The sequence below is a fragment of the Falco rusticolus genome, chromosome 19 (genome assembly GCF_015220075.1).
Source record: "Falco rusticolus isolate bFalRus1 chromosome 19, bFalRus1.pri, whole genome shotgun sequence".
NCBI classification, from domain to species: domain Eukaryota; kingdom Metazoa; phylum Chordata; class Aves; order Falconiformes; family Falconidae; genus Falco; species Falco rusticolus.
The window spans coordinates 3,879,423-3,890,920 of NC_051205.1; the positions used below are offsets into that span (position 1 = coordinate 3,879,423).

The 11,498-nt window shown below is 69.0% G+C and overlaps 2 protein-coding genes across 3 annotated transcripts; both read right to left on the reverse strand.

Moving 5' to 3' along the window:
- Nucleotides 1-3,811: 3,811 nt before the first annotated feature.
- Nucleotides 3,812-9,487, reverse strand: SLC39A5 (solute carrier family 39 member 5). Of its 2 annotated transcripts, none has more exons than XM_037371313.1 (11): nucleotides 9,394-9,487; nucleotides 7,810-8,201; nucleotides 7,512-7,695; nucleotides 7,215-7,389; nucleotides 6,446-6,615; nucleotides 6,211-6,348; nucleotides 6,071-6,131; nucleotides 5,785-5,997; nucleotides 4,747-4,827; nucleotides 4,485-4,675; nucleotides 3,812-4,343 (listed from the first exon to the last, which is right to left on the reverse strand). In XM_037371313.1, the coding sequence occupies exons 2-11, from the start codon at nucleotides 8,157-8,159 to the stop codon at nucleotides 4,260-4,262; spliced, it is 1,647 nt and encodes a 548-aa protein (XP_037227210.1). In that variant the 5' UTR covers nucleotides 8,160-8,201; nucleotides 9,394-9,487; the 3' UTR covers nucleotides 3,812-4,259. The 2 variants fall into 2 exon arrangements, with proteins under 2 accessions (XP_037227210.1, XP_037227209.1); XM_037371312.1 differs by having other exon boundaries at nucleotides 3,812-4,409.
- A 148-nt stretch (nucleotides 9,488-9,635) lies between these two features.
- Nucleotides 9,636-11,404, reverse strand: NABP2 (nucleic acid binding protein 2). The gene is given in 7 exon segments (XM_037371322.1): nucleotides 9,636-10,110; nucleotides 10,112-10,182; nucleotides 10,301-10,367; nucleotides 10,478-10,559; nucleotides 10,660-10,731; nucleotides 10,833-10,971; nucleotides 11,063-11,404. Coding segments are annotated over 7 exon segments (612 nt in total). The 5' UTR covers nucleotides 11,142-11,404; the 3' UTR covers nucleotides 9,636-10,008.
- Nucleotides 11,405-11,498: the final 94 nt, after the last annotated feature.

An 11,498-nucleotide genomic window follows, 5' to 3' on the forward strand; every position in this document is an offset into this window, starting at 1 on the left:
TTGACCAAAACTGCCATTTCTGTGGTGCTCTGCACTTGGTCTCCAGGGCTTGTCGTCGGTCCTGGGAGCGCCGGGGTGCTGCAGGTCCTCACCGTGCTGCTCTGCCTGCCCGTGGCCGGCACTGCCCGTCCGCCCGCAGACCTGCTGCTGGCGTCCTCGCCGCGAGAGCCAAAGGACGTGGAGATGGAGCCGCCGGTCTGGTTAGTCCGAGTCAGCTGAAACGCGGTGGCTGGTGGAGGGGTCCCAGCGGAGGGGTCCCAGCCTCGCCGCAGGATGGGGCGGGTGGGCACCACTGGGGCAGCTGGATGCTGGCAGCATCCCGTTCCTGAATTTTGCACTATGTGAAATGTGGCCAGTGTAGGAGGTAGGGGGTGTGGAGGGGGCACGCTGCCCCGCTCCTGCCTGCAAGAAACCTGGGGAGGGTGGGGGTGACCAAAAGCAAAAGGTGGCGCAGGCTGGTGGTGGCTGCGAGGGTCCCGACAGGCTGGGAGCTACGGTGCAGGGAGCTCGGGGGGGGGGTGTGTTAAGACAAAACCAGAGCCGGTCCTGAGCGTGGGACTTGAGAATGTTTTTCCTGCTTGAAGGTACCAACCAGAACGGTTGCATTCTTCAGCATCCCCCGTCGCGTGCCGGAGCAGGGCTGGGGGGGTGCTGTGCAGGGGCTGGGGGGTGCTGTGCAGGGGCTGGCTGTGGCTGCGAGTGGAATGGTGCTCAGAGCCGGTCCTTGTCCTTCTGTGTCCCAGAAACTTCTCGCGTGCCCTGTCACGGTTCCCTTGGCCCTTACCAGCGTGGGGCTCAGCGGAGGGGAGGTGGGGTGGGCAGAGGGGGGCTCAGGGCAAAACCTGGGGCCCAGCTGGTTTGGCGAGGGGATGGAGCCTGAATTCCAGCCTGGCAGGCGGGTCCTTCCCAGGGTCACATCCTTGCTTGTCCCCCTGGGCCGGCATCCCACGGCGGCCGTGCTCCGCTGCAGCTGGTGGGCACACACGTCCCGAAGCGACCTCGGCAGCGCAGGCTTGAAAATTGCACTGAAATTGTTCCGTGCCAGTCCCTCTCCCCCCCCGGCTGACTGGGATTTCTAGTTTGAGCCCTCTGTTTCTCCTGCCAGCCTGCGTTCCCTCTCCTGCACGCCCCAAACCCAACGAGGCTCCCGTTCCCAGTGGTGAGAGCCAGGAGCTCCCACCGCATCCCAGCGCGACGGAGCAGGGACTGGGCAGGGAGCTGCCTGGCCTGTGGCGGGGGAGCTTCCCGACACTTCCCCGCTCTTTGTGTCCAGCAAACGTCATTAAACGCGGCAGGGCATCGGGCTGGATCCCACCGTGGGCTGGGATTTCACGTGAGTTGGTGTCTGGGCAGGGCTGGCCGTTAAATAGCATGTGTGTGCCGGGGGGATCCAGTGCTGCCGGTTGGAGACCCCCTGGATCCCGGCGTTCCGAGACCTCTCCAGGGTCCGGAGTGTGGCTCCGTGTACCCCTGTGCGTGCGCCTGCTCCCTCTCAGCCGGCACCCCCGTAGCTCTAAGGATTTCAGAGCCCTCCAAGACCCCTTGCAAAAAGTCCTTTTCAAGTCATTCGGTCAGTTCTTCCCTTCCTTTTTCCTCCTTGATAAGTATGGAAGGGAGTTTTACGGAGATTTGCTTCGTTTCGCACCCGTCCCGCAGCAGGGGAGCACAGGCTGGTAGCGGAGGGCTCGGACCCCCGGCCCCCTGCAGCTGGGTCTCGCACCGGGCGACCCGCAGCCTTTCGGCTGGTCCCACCAGCTGGTCCATGTTTGACGCCTGTTACATCCCTCCCGGACCATGTTTTGATGCCCTCCGGCTGCTCTGGGGAGGCAGCGGTGGGTCCTCTGCCCGTCGCTCGTCCCTCGTGGGTGTCCAGTGCGGTGGGTGTCAGGAGGGGTCTTGGGGCATCTCCGTGTCCGGCTGTGGATGAGCCAAACGCGGGAAGCGGGCGCTGGCGCTTGGCAGAGCCGCTCCTCGGGCATCCCCGAAGCAATCGGCACCTGGCTGCCCTTGTGGGGACTGAAGCCCACCCTCAGTCACCACAGGCCGGGGAGCAGCAGGGACATTCGCTCGTCCCCTCGGCTGCACCCCGGGGCGCTGCCAGCGCCTTGGACGCTTCGGTCCCTGGTGCTGGATTTTGGGCTGTTTCAGACTTTTGGAGGGGGCAGAGTGCGACGTTCCCAGGGGAGAGGACCTGAGCTGGTTCCTCTCCCAGCTCCGTCTGCTCTGGGCACCCCGAGCCCCTGCGCTTCAGGGGTGCCCCGGTGCGAGAGACCCTAGGGATGGGGGGCACCGATCCCCCCATCCGCCCCGTGCCAGGCTGGCCAGCTGCGTCCAGAGAGGAGCTCTGTGCCGTGGGAAGAGCCAGGGCGGGATGGCGGAGCCTCTTCGGGCTCATTTGTGGGGTGTTAGATAACGAAGAGCTGCTTGAATTTGCGTTTTCTCTGCACTGTTCACACCTACCTCTGGCAATAGCGGGGCTGGGGCGCGGGGCTGGGGAAATCCTTTCCCACCTCACGGCGCTGGAGCACGGCTGTGGCGCACGCAGCGAGGGCAGGAGCCACCGGGCTCTACCCGTACCAGGCAAGCCCCCTTCTCCCGGCACGGCAAGGTGGGGGTCGAGGGGGAGAGCGGCCCCAGGTGAGCCCCTCACCCCCCAGCCCCCCCCCCCCCCCCCCCCCCCGGCTCGGTGCCCGTGCCAGCCCCGCACGCTTAGCATCACCCGCGTGTCCCTGGGTAGCAGCTGCTCCGTCTCCTCCGAAGGTGTTTTTATTTTAACTCCCCGGCTTCGTTCCCCTCCGGTGCACTGAAATGTGGAACCTGCTGAGCAAAAAGCAGCGTGCGGTCGCGCTGATGTTCATCAGCAGCGTGGCCTTAATTGGCAGCCGTTCTTGCTGAGGGCCTTTAACGTGGATGCCTTTGTCCTTGGGCAGGGAGGGAGAGGCAAGCGTGCCAGTGTCAGGGGACGGTGCCCGAAGCGTCCCCGCCATCGGCACCGTCCCCAGCTGGCAGAGGCAGGGTCCGCGCTCTGTCCTGCGGTACAGATCCCGGCGTCGATCCCGGTGCCGATCCCGGTGGTTCAGGCGTCTCCCTCCCCTCTGTAGCGCTTCATCCTTCAACCACTGGTTCAAAGCACAAGTGCGTGGCCCGGCGAGGAGGGCTCCGCTCTGGGGGGCACGCGGGGGCTCCCAGCCCCTCGTCCCCCCTGCACACCCACCCTGTGAGACCCGCCGCAAGTAGGGTAGAATTTTGATGTGCAATGTAAAAAATTAAAAAAAAAAGAAAAAAAAAAAAGTATGAAATCCCCCCGGGGCCGTCGCGGCGGCCTCGAGGTGCCGGGTGCCTTGGTGGGCAAACTGAGCCATGTCCCCCCACGCTTGCTGGGTTCTCGCCCTTCTCCGGAGCAGGCGCCCCAGAGAGCCCCGAAATCAGCCCCCCCCTCCCCCCCCCAGCCAAGCACTTGTCTCTGGGCAGAGGAAACCGGAGCGAGCAGAATCCCAGCGTGTGGGGCGAGGGGAACGCAGAACCGTTCAGCCCCCGGGCTGTCCTAGGGCACGTGTGAGGCGGTACGTAGGAGAAGGAAATCAGCCCAACAAGCCATCCGTCCCCGCCGCGCAGACGCTACCCCCTCAGCTCCTCACCCCTGCCTGAGCCTAGTGAGCGGTGACTTTTGTCTCAGATATGTTCCATATATGTATTTTCAGAAATCCTGCATCACCTTCGGGGAGGGAGGGAGGGAGGGGGGTGGGTGGGAAAGGAACTAAAAAGAAATAAAAAAAAATAGAAAGGAAAAAAAGAAAAAAAGAAAAAAGCATTCAGACTTGATCTATTTTATACAATGTAAGCTGCGACCAAGTCCTGTTATTCATATTGTGGCTTTGAATCAATTATGTTTATTAAAATGCTATTGCTTCTATGTCCTGTCATCCTTTCTCCGCTAAAGGCTGGTCCGGGGCGAGCGGGAAGGGGACACGCACTCGGTGTCACCCCGGAGCAGGACATGCGAGTGCCCCACTGCCATCCCACCCTGGGGGGCACTGGGCGCCCTGGGAGGGGACACGGGGCGCAAAAAGGGGACCCCACATCCTCTCCCCCCACGGAGCCTTCCAGGGATGGCGGCTGCTGCTGAGGGTCTCGGGAGGAGGGGAGACAGTCCAGTCCTGGGGGCGTGCTGAGGGTCCTGCCGTCCTTCCAGCTGAGCCGCCGTGCTTCCCTGCTCCCGGGTGGCCGTGGGGGCGCGTGGGGCCAAGCCCCGGGGATGCTCAGGGCTGCAGCCAGGCATGGATGTGTCCCTCGGCGAGGGCGATGCCCAGCATGATGCCGCTGCCCAGCAGGAACCCCGTGTTCTGCAGGAGGAAGCAGCCCCAGGTGCCCTCGCCAGGGGTCTCGGCACGCCGCAGCGTCTCGGGGAGCTGGGGCAGAGCAGGGGCTCAGTGGGGCCGGCACGGGGTTCAGCACCCTGGCCGTCCCCCCAGCCTCCCCCTTACCATGTCAGCCAAGGCAACGTAGAGGAAGATGCCGGCGGTGGTGGTGAGGATCCAGGGGGTGAGGTGGGATGCGCTCTGCCCCACGGCCACCCCCACCGCTGCCCCCAGGCAGGAGAGCAGGGCCGAGAGCAGGTTGAGGAGCAGGATGGTGCGGGGAGCCGTGCCCGCCCGGAGCAGCACTGCCAGGTCACCTGCGGCAAGAGGAGGGTGGGTGGTGGGGGGCCGCGGGGGTGCCAGGGCTGGGGGGGGACCAGACACCTACCCAGCTCGTGAGGCAGCTCGTGGCAGAGCACGGCCAGCGCGGTGCTGAGGCCGCTGGAGAGGCTGTGGGAGAAGGCGGCACCTGCGGGAAGAGGGTCCTTCGCCCCAGACCTGCATGGACCCTGTGCCCCGATGCACTGCACAGCCCTGTCCCTGTGCCCCTGGGCACCGTGCACCCTGGGCACCCCTCGTGTCCCTGTCCCTGTCCCTGTGCCTCAACGCACTGTGCACCCCGTGCACCGCTGTCCCTGTGCCCCGATGCACTGCACGCCCTGTACACCCCTGTGGCTCACCCCTTGTCCCCCTGTCCCTGTGCCCCGATGCACCATGCACCCCATGCACCAATTGTGTCCCTGTCCCTGTCCCCCGATGCACTAGCACCCTGCGCACCCCCTGTCCCTGTGCCTCAACGCACCACGCACTCCTGTCCCTGTGCACCCCCTGTCCCTGTGCACCCCTTGCCCCTCTCTCCCTGTGCCCCAATGCACTGGCACCCTGTGCACCCCTGTCCCTGTGCACCCCTCGTGTCCCTGTCCCTGTGCCTCAACGCACTGTGCACCCCGTGCACCGCTGTCCCTGTGCCCCGATGCACTGCACGCCCTGTACACCCCTGTGGCTCGGTGCACTGTGGACCCCTGTCCCTGTGCACCCCTTGCCCCCCTGTCCCTGTGCCCCGATGCACCAGCACCCCATGCACTCCTGTCCCTGTGCACCTCCTGTCCCTGTGCACCCCTTGTCTTCCTGTCCCTGTGCCCCAATGCATCGATACCCTGCGCACCCCTATCCCTGTGCCCCGATGCACCATGCACCCCATGCACCAATTGTCCCCCTGTCCCTGTCCCCCGATGCACCAGCACCCTGCACACCCCCGTTCCTGTGCCCTGATGCACCAGCACCCTGCGAACGCCTGTCCCTGTGCACCCCTTGCCCCTCTCTCCCTGTGCCCCGATGCACCAGCACCCCGTGCACCCCTGTCCCCGTGCACCCCTGTCCCCGTGCGCTCCTTGTCCCCCTGGCTCCATCTCCCCGTGCCCCTCACCGATGGCCAGCCCGTCCGTCAGGTTGTGGACCCCGTCGCCCAGCACCACCATCCAGACAATGTCAGCGGCCCCGGGGCTGAGGGGCAGCGTGGGGCCATGGGAGTGTCCGTGGGAGTGTCCGTGGGGGTGCCCGTGGGGGTGCCCGTGGGGGTGCCCGTGGGGGCTGAGCTCCAGTTCTGGCTCCGGTGCCGTCAGGTGTCGCAGCTCGGCCCCTGCAGTGGGAGAGATGTGGGGTGGGGGCCAGGGCCAGGGGCTACGGGCACTGCAGGGGGTGAGGGGTCCTACCTCCTCGGGATGGTGCCGGGGCCCCCACGACCACACTGGGGGTCTCTCCAGGGGAGCGTCCCTGGGGAAGGCAGAGGCGTCGGGTGCAAAGCCAGAGCCAGTGGCAGCCCCCCGCCCTCCCCAGCGCCCGTGGCTCTCACCGTGGCCCCCCGGCTCCGCCGCAGCATCCCCAGGAGCAGCTCCACCAGGAAGAGCAGGTAGATGCCCCCCAGCACCGCCAGCCCCTGCAGCACCGCAGCCCCTGGCTCCGCCGGTGTCTCCTGGTGCCCCCCCTGGGCCTGGACACGGGTGACCGGGTGGCTCAGGAGACCCCGACACCCCGGTCCCCCCAGGGTGCCCCACGCCACCTCCAGCCTGCGGGGTGGGGGTACCTACGTGGGGCCAGAGGTGGAGCAGGGCATCCCCGCAGAGTGTCCCCACGGCCAGCGCCACCAGGAAGGCCAGCAGCGAGCGGAAGAAGCTGCGGCTCAGCAGTGGGACGAGGACGACGGCCAGGGCGGAGGGCACGCTGACAAAGGTGACGGCCAGGAGCCCCCAGCCCAGTGCTGCGGGGCGGGTGAGACCGGCATGGCTGGAGCAGGAGGGTGCAGGACCCCCAGGGATGGGGATGCAGGATGGGGGTCCTTGGGGATGCAGGGATGGGGACTCCAGGAGTGGGAATGTGGGGGGATGGGAACTTGGGGCTGGGGCACGGATGCAGGAATGGTTGATGCAGGGATGGGGTGACAGGGACTGGGGATGTGGGGAGTCACCTCTGGAGGGATCCAGGGTGGCAGTGAGGGGCTGGGGGAGCTGGTGGTGGAGGAGCCGGGGATGGGGACTCAGGGACAAGGTCCACAGTGTGCAGGGACAGGGGACACGGGGACCAGACAGGGGGTACCTGGGGATGGGGGCGCAGGGACAGGGTCCACAGGGTGCAGGGACAGGGGACACGGGGACCAGACAGGGGGTACCTGGGGACGGGGGCGCAGGGACAGGGTCCACAGGGTGCAGGGACAGGGGACACGGGGACCAGACAGGGGGTACCTGGGGACGGGGATGCAGTGATGCGAGACCCGGGGTGATGACAGCCCTGGGAATGGGGCTGCAGGGACTGGGGACCCAACAGGGCCGGGGGCCAGCGAGGGGCCCGGGTTGGGGTTACCTGGCCACAGGGCCCCCCCCGGGGGAGGCAGTGTCACCTCATCGCTGTGCTGGATGCAGACGCGGCTGTCGATCTGGTAGAGCAGGGCCGGGCAGAGGAGGGTGAACTGCTCCGGCGTCAGCTGCGGCACCGCGTCCAGCCCAAAATTCACCAGCAGCTGGGTGACATTGAGGCACTGGGGGGTGGGGTGGGTAGTGGTGGGTGGCGCTGGGGGGTGTGTGCCCAGCTCCTGGGTCCCGCTGTGGCCCCCCAGGGGCTCCCAGCATGTGGCAGCGGGTGCCCCCCAGCCCCACTCACGTCGTCGTGCGGGTGGTCCACGCTGGAGTGCTCCAAGCCCAGCACCCTCCCCAGCAGGCTCAGGCCAGGCTGGTCCCGCCGGGGTGGTGGTTGGGGGGCCCCGTGGCTCCCAGGGGTGACCCCAGCACTGGGGGGCTCAACGGGCACCGGCTTCATCCAGCTTTTTGTCTGGGATGGCCGCGGGCTGGGTGGGGGGGCCATGAGCACGAATGAGCCACCCCATGTCACGCCAAGCTTTGGGGGCAGCCCCCCGGCAGCGGGCAAGGCAGGGGGGGGCAGGGGGTGCGTTTCCAGGTACCTGGAGGGGCGGTTGGGTGCCGGGGTGCTGGGTGCCGGGTCCCCGCCATGCTCCCAGAGGGGGTGCCGGTGCCGGTGCTTCTCCTCCTGCACCTCCAGCAGGTCGAGGTGGCTGACGTGGCCATGGCCGAGCTCCTCGTGCTGGATCTGCACCACCTGCACGCGGCCCAGCCCCAGGCTGCCCAGCAGCCGCGCCAGCCCCTCGAAGGGCAGCGTCCCGTTGGCCCCGTACTGCCCGAAGAGCTGCTGCAGGTAGTAGCCGTGCTCCTGCGCCGCGTCCTGCCCCGGCCCCCCCCCGGCCCCCAGAGCCAGCAGCCCCAGGGCGCCCAGGAGGAGCCCAGGGGGGCCCATGGGGCCGGATCCTGCAGGCAGCGGCGGGGGTCCCCGGCAGAGCTGGGGGAGAAAAGGGTGCTGGTGCGAAGGCGGTGGGAGCTGCGGTGTCCCCAAGCCCCCTCGCCGGCCCGTGGGGTGTAGATGTGGGGTGTCCCCCCGCCCTGGGGACAACTGGAAAGCAACAGGCGGCACCAGGGACATGGCGGGGGACACGTGGCCCTGCAGCGGGGCACAGGGACACCCACGGGGGAGTGGGGCTGGGGGGCTGGGCAAGGCCACCGGCTGTCCTTGTGCCCCCCATCAAGGGACAGGGGCTGGGGGGGCAGGCAAGGCCACCATCGTGCCCCCCATCATGGGACAGGGGCTGGGGGGACTGGGTAAGGCCACCAGCTGTCCCTGTGCCCCCCATCAAGGGACAGGGGCTGGGGGGACTGGGTAAGGCCACCAGCTGTCCCTGTGCCCCCCATCAAGGGACAGGGGCTGGGGGGACTGGGTAAGGCCACCAGCTGTCCCTGTGCCCCCCATCAAGGAACAGGGGCTGGGGGGACTGGGCAAGGCCACCAACTGTCCCTGTGTCCCCCATCAAGGGACACCCACCCTGGAGTGGGGCTGGGGGCCGGGCAAGGCCACCGGCTGTCCTCGTGCTCCCCATCGGCTGGGCTGCCAGGGTGGGCGATTGAGGGGGGGGGGGGGGCGTGGGGACAAGGCTGGGGGACACACGCGGTGACACTTGTCCTTGAGGGGAAGGTTTTGCAACTGGGGCAGCTTTTGTGTTGGAGTTAATGTTTCACCGGGCAGGGAGATAACGCTGGTGGCACCCCCCCAGCAGGGCGCGCGCTCCCCCAGCCCCCCACCCGCGCCCCCCAGGCACCCACCCACAGCCCCACCGTGGCCACATCCCCCCCACCCCACCCCCTCCAGCTCCCACCCCACCGTGGGGGCCGTGGGAACAGCGAAGCGCGGGCGGGATGGCCGTGGGGTCCGTCCGCCCCACTCCACGTGGGACCCGGACCCACCGATGCCGTGGGGCCGGGAAAATCCCGTGACTCCGGGAGCTGGCGCCCCGCCGCCATCCCCACCGCGGCGCGAGGCGCCAGGGGTGCCCCCACCCTCCCCAGAGCTGACCCCCCCCCACCTTGGTGGGTCTCACGGCATCATCCCATCTGCGGGGCCACGTCCCGCTGGGTACCACGCCGGCATCGCCCGCGCCCCCCAGCACCCCCCCGCCGCGCCCCCCCCCCCAGGGTCTCACCTGGGGCCGCGCTGTGCCGATGGCGGGGGCCGGGGGGCACGCCACTGCCCGTCCCCCGTCCCCGTGCCACGGCCGCACCGTCTGCTGCACCCGAACCGGGGGGGGGGCAAGGGTCACCAGGCGCTGCTCCCAGCCAGCCCCCGTGGCGGGAGGGGCCGCGGGGAGGGCCTTAAAGGGCGAGGGGGGCCCGGACCCCCCGCCCCGGGGCTGGGGGTGGCGAGCAGGCGAGGCGCAGGCAGGTCAGCCTTCATTAATCAACTTTTATTAACACCTGCCCCAACAGGTCCCAGGCGCCTGCCTTGGCACACACGAGGGCAGGCGGTGGCTGGGGGCGGGGGGGGGGGCACAGCCGGGGGGGGGCTGTGGACCCCCAGACCCAGGGGTGGCCAGGCTGCAGTCGCGCGGCTCAGCCCCATCCTGCCCGGGACCCCCGAGCCCGGCCGGCCCAGGACTGGGGGACCCAGGCCACCCTCGCCCCCCCTGGAGGCACGTGAGTGGGGCCAGCGGGGCCCAGCCAGCCCCCTCCTCACCCTGGGGGCTGCTCAGGGCCGGGGACCCCCCCTCAAACTGTACCGGGGAGTGGAGGGAGAGGGGCCGTGGGGGGGTCCCAGCCCGTTATCTTTTGCTGCTCCTCCGCGTCTCCTTGCCATTGCTGACGGGGCCGGCGGCAGGGCCGGGGTGGCCGGGCTGGCTGCGGGTGATGCGGCCGCTGGGGGGGGTGCGCGGGAGCGCTGGGGGGGTGCGCGGGGGCCCCCGGGCTCAGCCCATTCCCGTTCTGGCTGTCGGGGGCTGGAAGCGGAGCAGAACACCAGGAGGAAGGTGATGTTGGAGGCACCCTCGAGCTGGGGGGTGACACCCGGGGGTCCCTCCTATGTCCCCAAGGTGGGGAGGGGGCTGTGTGACCTACCTGGGGGTGCTGCGGGGGGGCCCTGGCTGGTTTGTGAAGCAGCCGGACTCACGCTCTCGTTCTGGGCCTGCAGAGGAGATGGTGACACCCCAGGTGACACCCCATGTGCCGGAGCGGTCGCGCTCGGGGGGCCAGGGGGTCTCGGTGGTGCCAGCTTGGGCCCCCCCCCCAACTCACCCCTTTGCTCTGCGACTGCTGCGCCACGTACTCGGGGTTGGGCTCGCTGAAGTTGGGCACCTCGGAGTAGACCATGCAGAACCTGCCAGCAAAGGGGGGCGATGGGGTCCCCCTGCTGCATCCCAGCCCCCCCCCCCCAACACCCCTCCCTGCTCCAGCGAGACCCCCGGCCCCCTCCTTACTCGCCAATCTTCTGCAGGTCACCCCCGCGCCCCGTGTAGAGGGTCAGGCAGCCCTTGAAGACAGACGCGTACCTGGGGGGGAAGGGTCGGGGGCGTCAGGCTGGGGGTGTCAGGCCAGGGGGAGCGTTTGGGGGGTGGGTGGGGACCCCGGGGGTGCCCCCTCCCCGTCCTACCCCTTGGTGAGGCGGATGATGTCGCCGGGCTGGATGAGGTTCCCCACATCATCCCACACCGAGATGTTGATGCTGCCCGTCTTGTCGGCCACCTTGCAGGTCCGCACCTCGTGCCCGTCCTTCGTCTTCGTCACCCGGCCTGGGGGTGGCAGGGGGTCAGGGGGGCGGGGGGGGGGGGGGGGGGCGCGGGGCCCCGGCCCGCCCCCCCCCCCCCCCGCCATCACACCCACCCGTCTCCAGCACGATGAAGATGAGGTTGAGGTTCTTCAGCCCCGGTTTCACGTCCTTCACCAGCGTCTCGGTGCTCATGGTGCCGGCGGGGGCCCTGCAGACGCAGCCGTCACCCCCAGCCCCACAAGGGGACACCGCGGGGTGGGGGGACACACCGGGGGACACACACCCCCCGGCGCCCCCGGGACGGGCCCCCGGGGATGGGGCTCAGCCAGCGGCGGGGGCAGCACCGCTGGGACCACCGGGCTCTGGGGCTACCGGGGAGGGGGCTACCAGGGCGGGGGCTACCGGGCCCAGGCCCGGGCGTGCTCGGGGCCCTGCCCTCCCGCCCCGCCGCCAGGGGGCGCTCACCGGCCCTGCCCGCGCTGCCCCCCCCGCCCCGCTGCGCGCGCTGACCTGCCGGAGCGCCGCCGCCGCGGGCACTCCCGGAAGTTG

Bases quoted from the DNA above. Each gene is read 5' to 3' on its own strand.
- SLC39A5 (XM_037371312.1), bottom strand. From the start codon at position 8,159: ATGGGCCCCCCTGGGCTCCTCCTGGGCGCCCTGGGGCTGCTGGCTCTG. The intron at 6,132-6,210 runs GTGAGAGCCACG...TGCCTTCCCCAG, and splicing joins GGCGGAGCCGGGGGGCCACG to GGACGCTCCCCTGGAGAGAC. The intron at 4,410-4,484 runs GTAAGGGGGAGG...GCTCTGCCCCAG, and splicing joins ACGTTGCCTTGGCTGACATG to CTCCCCGAGACGCTGCGGCG.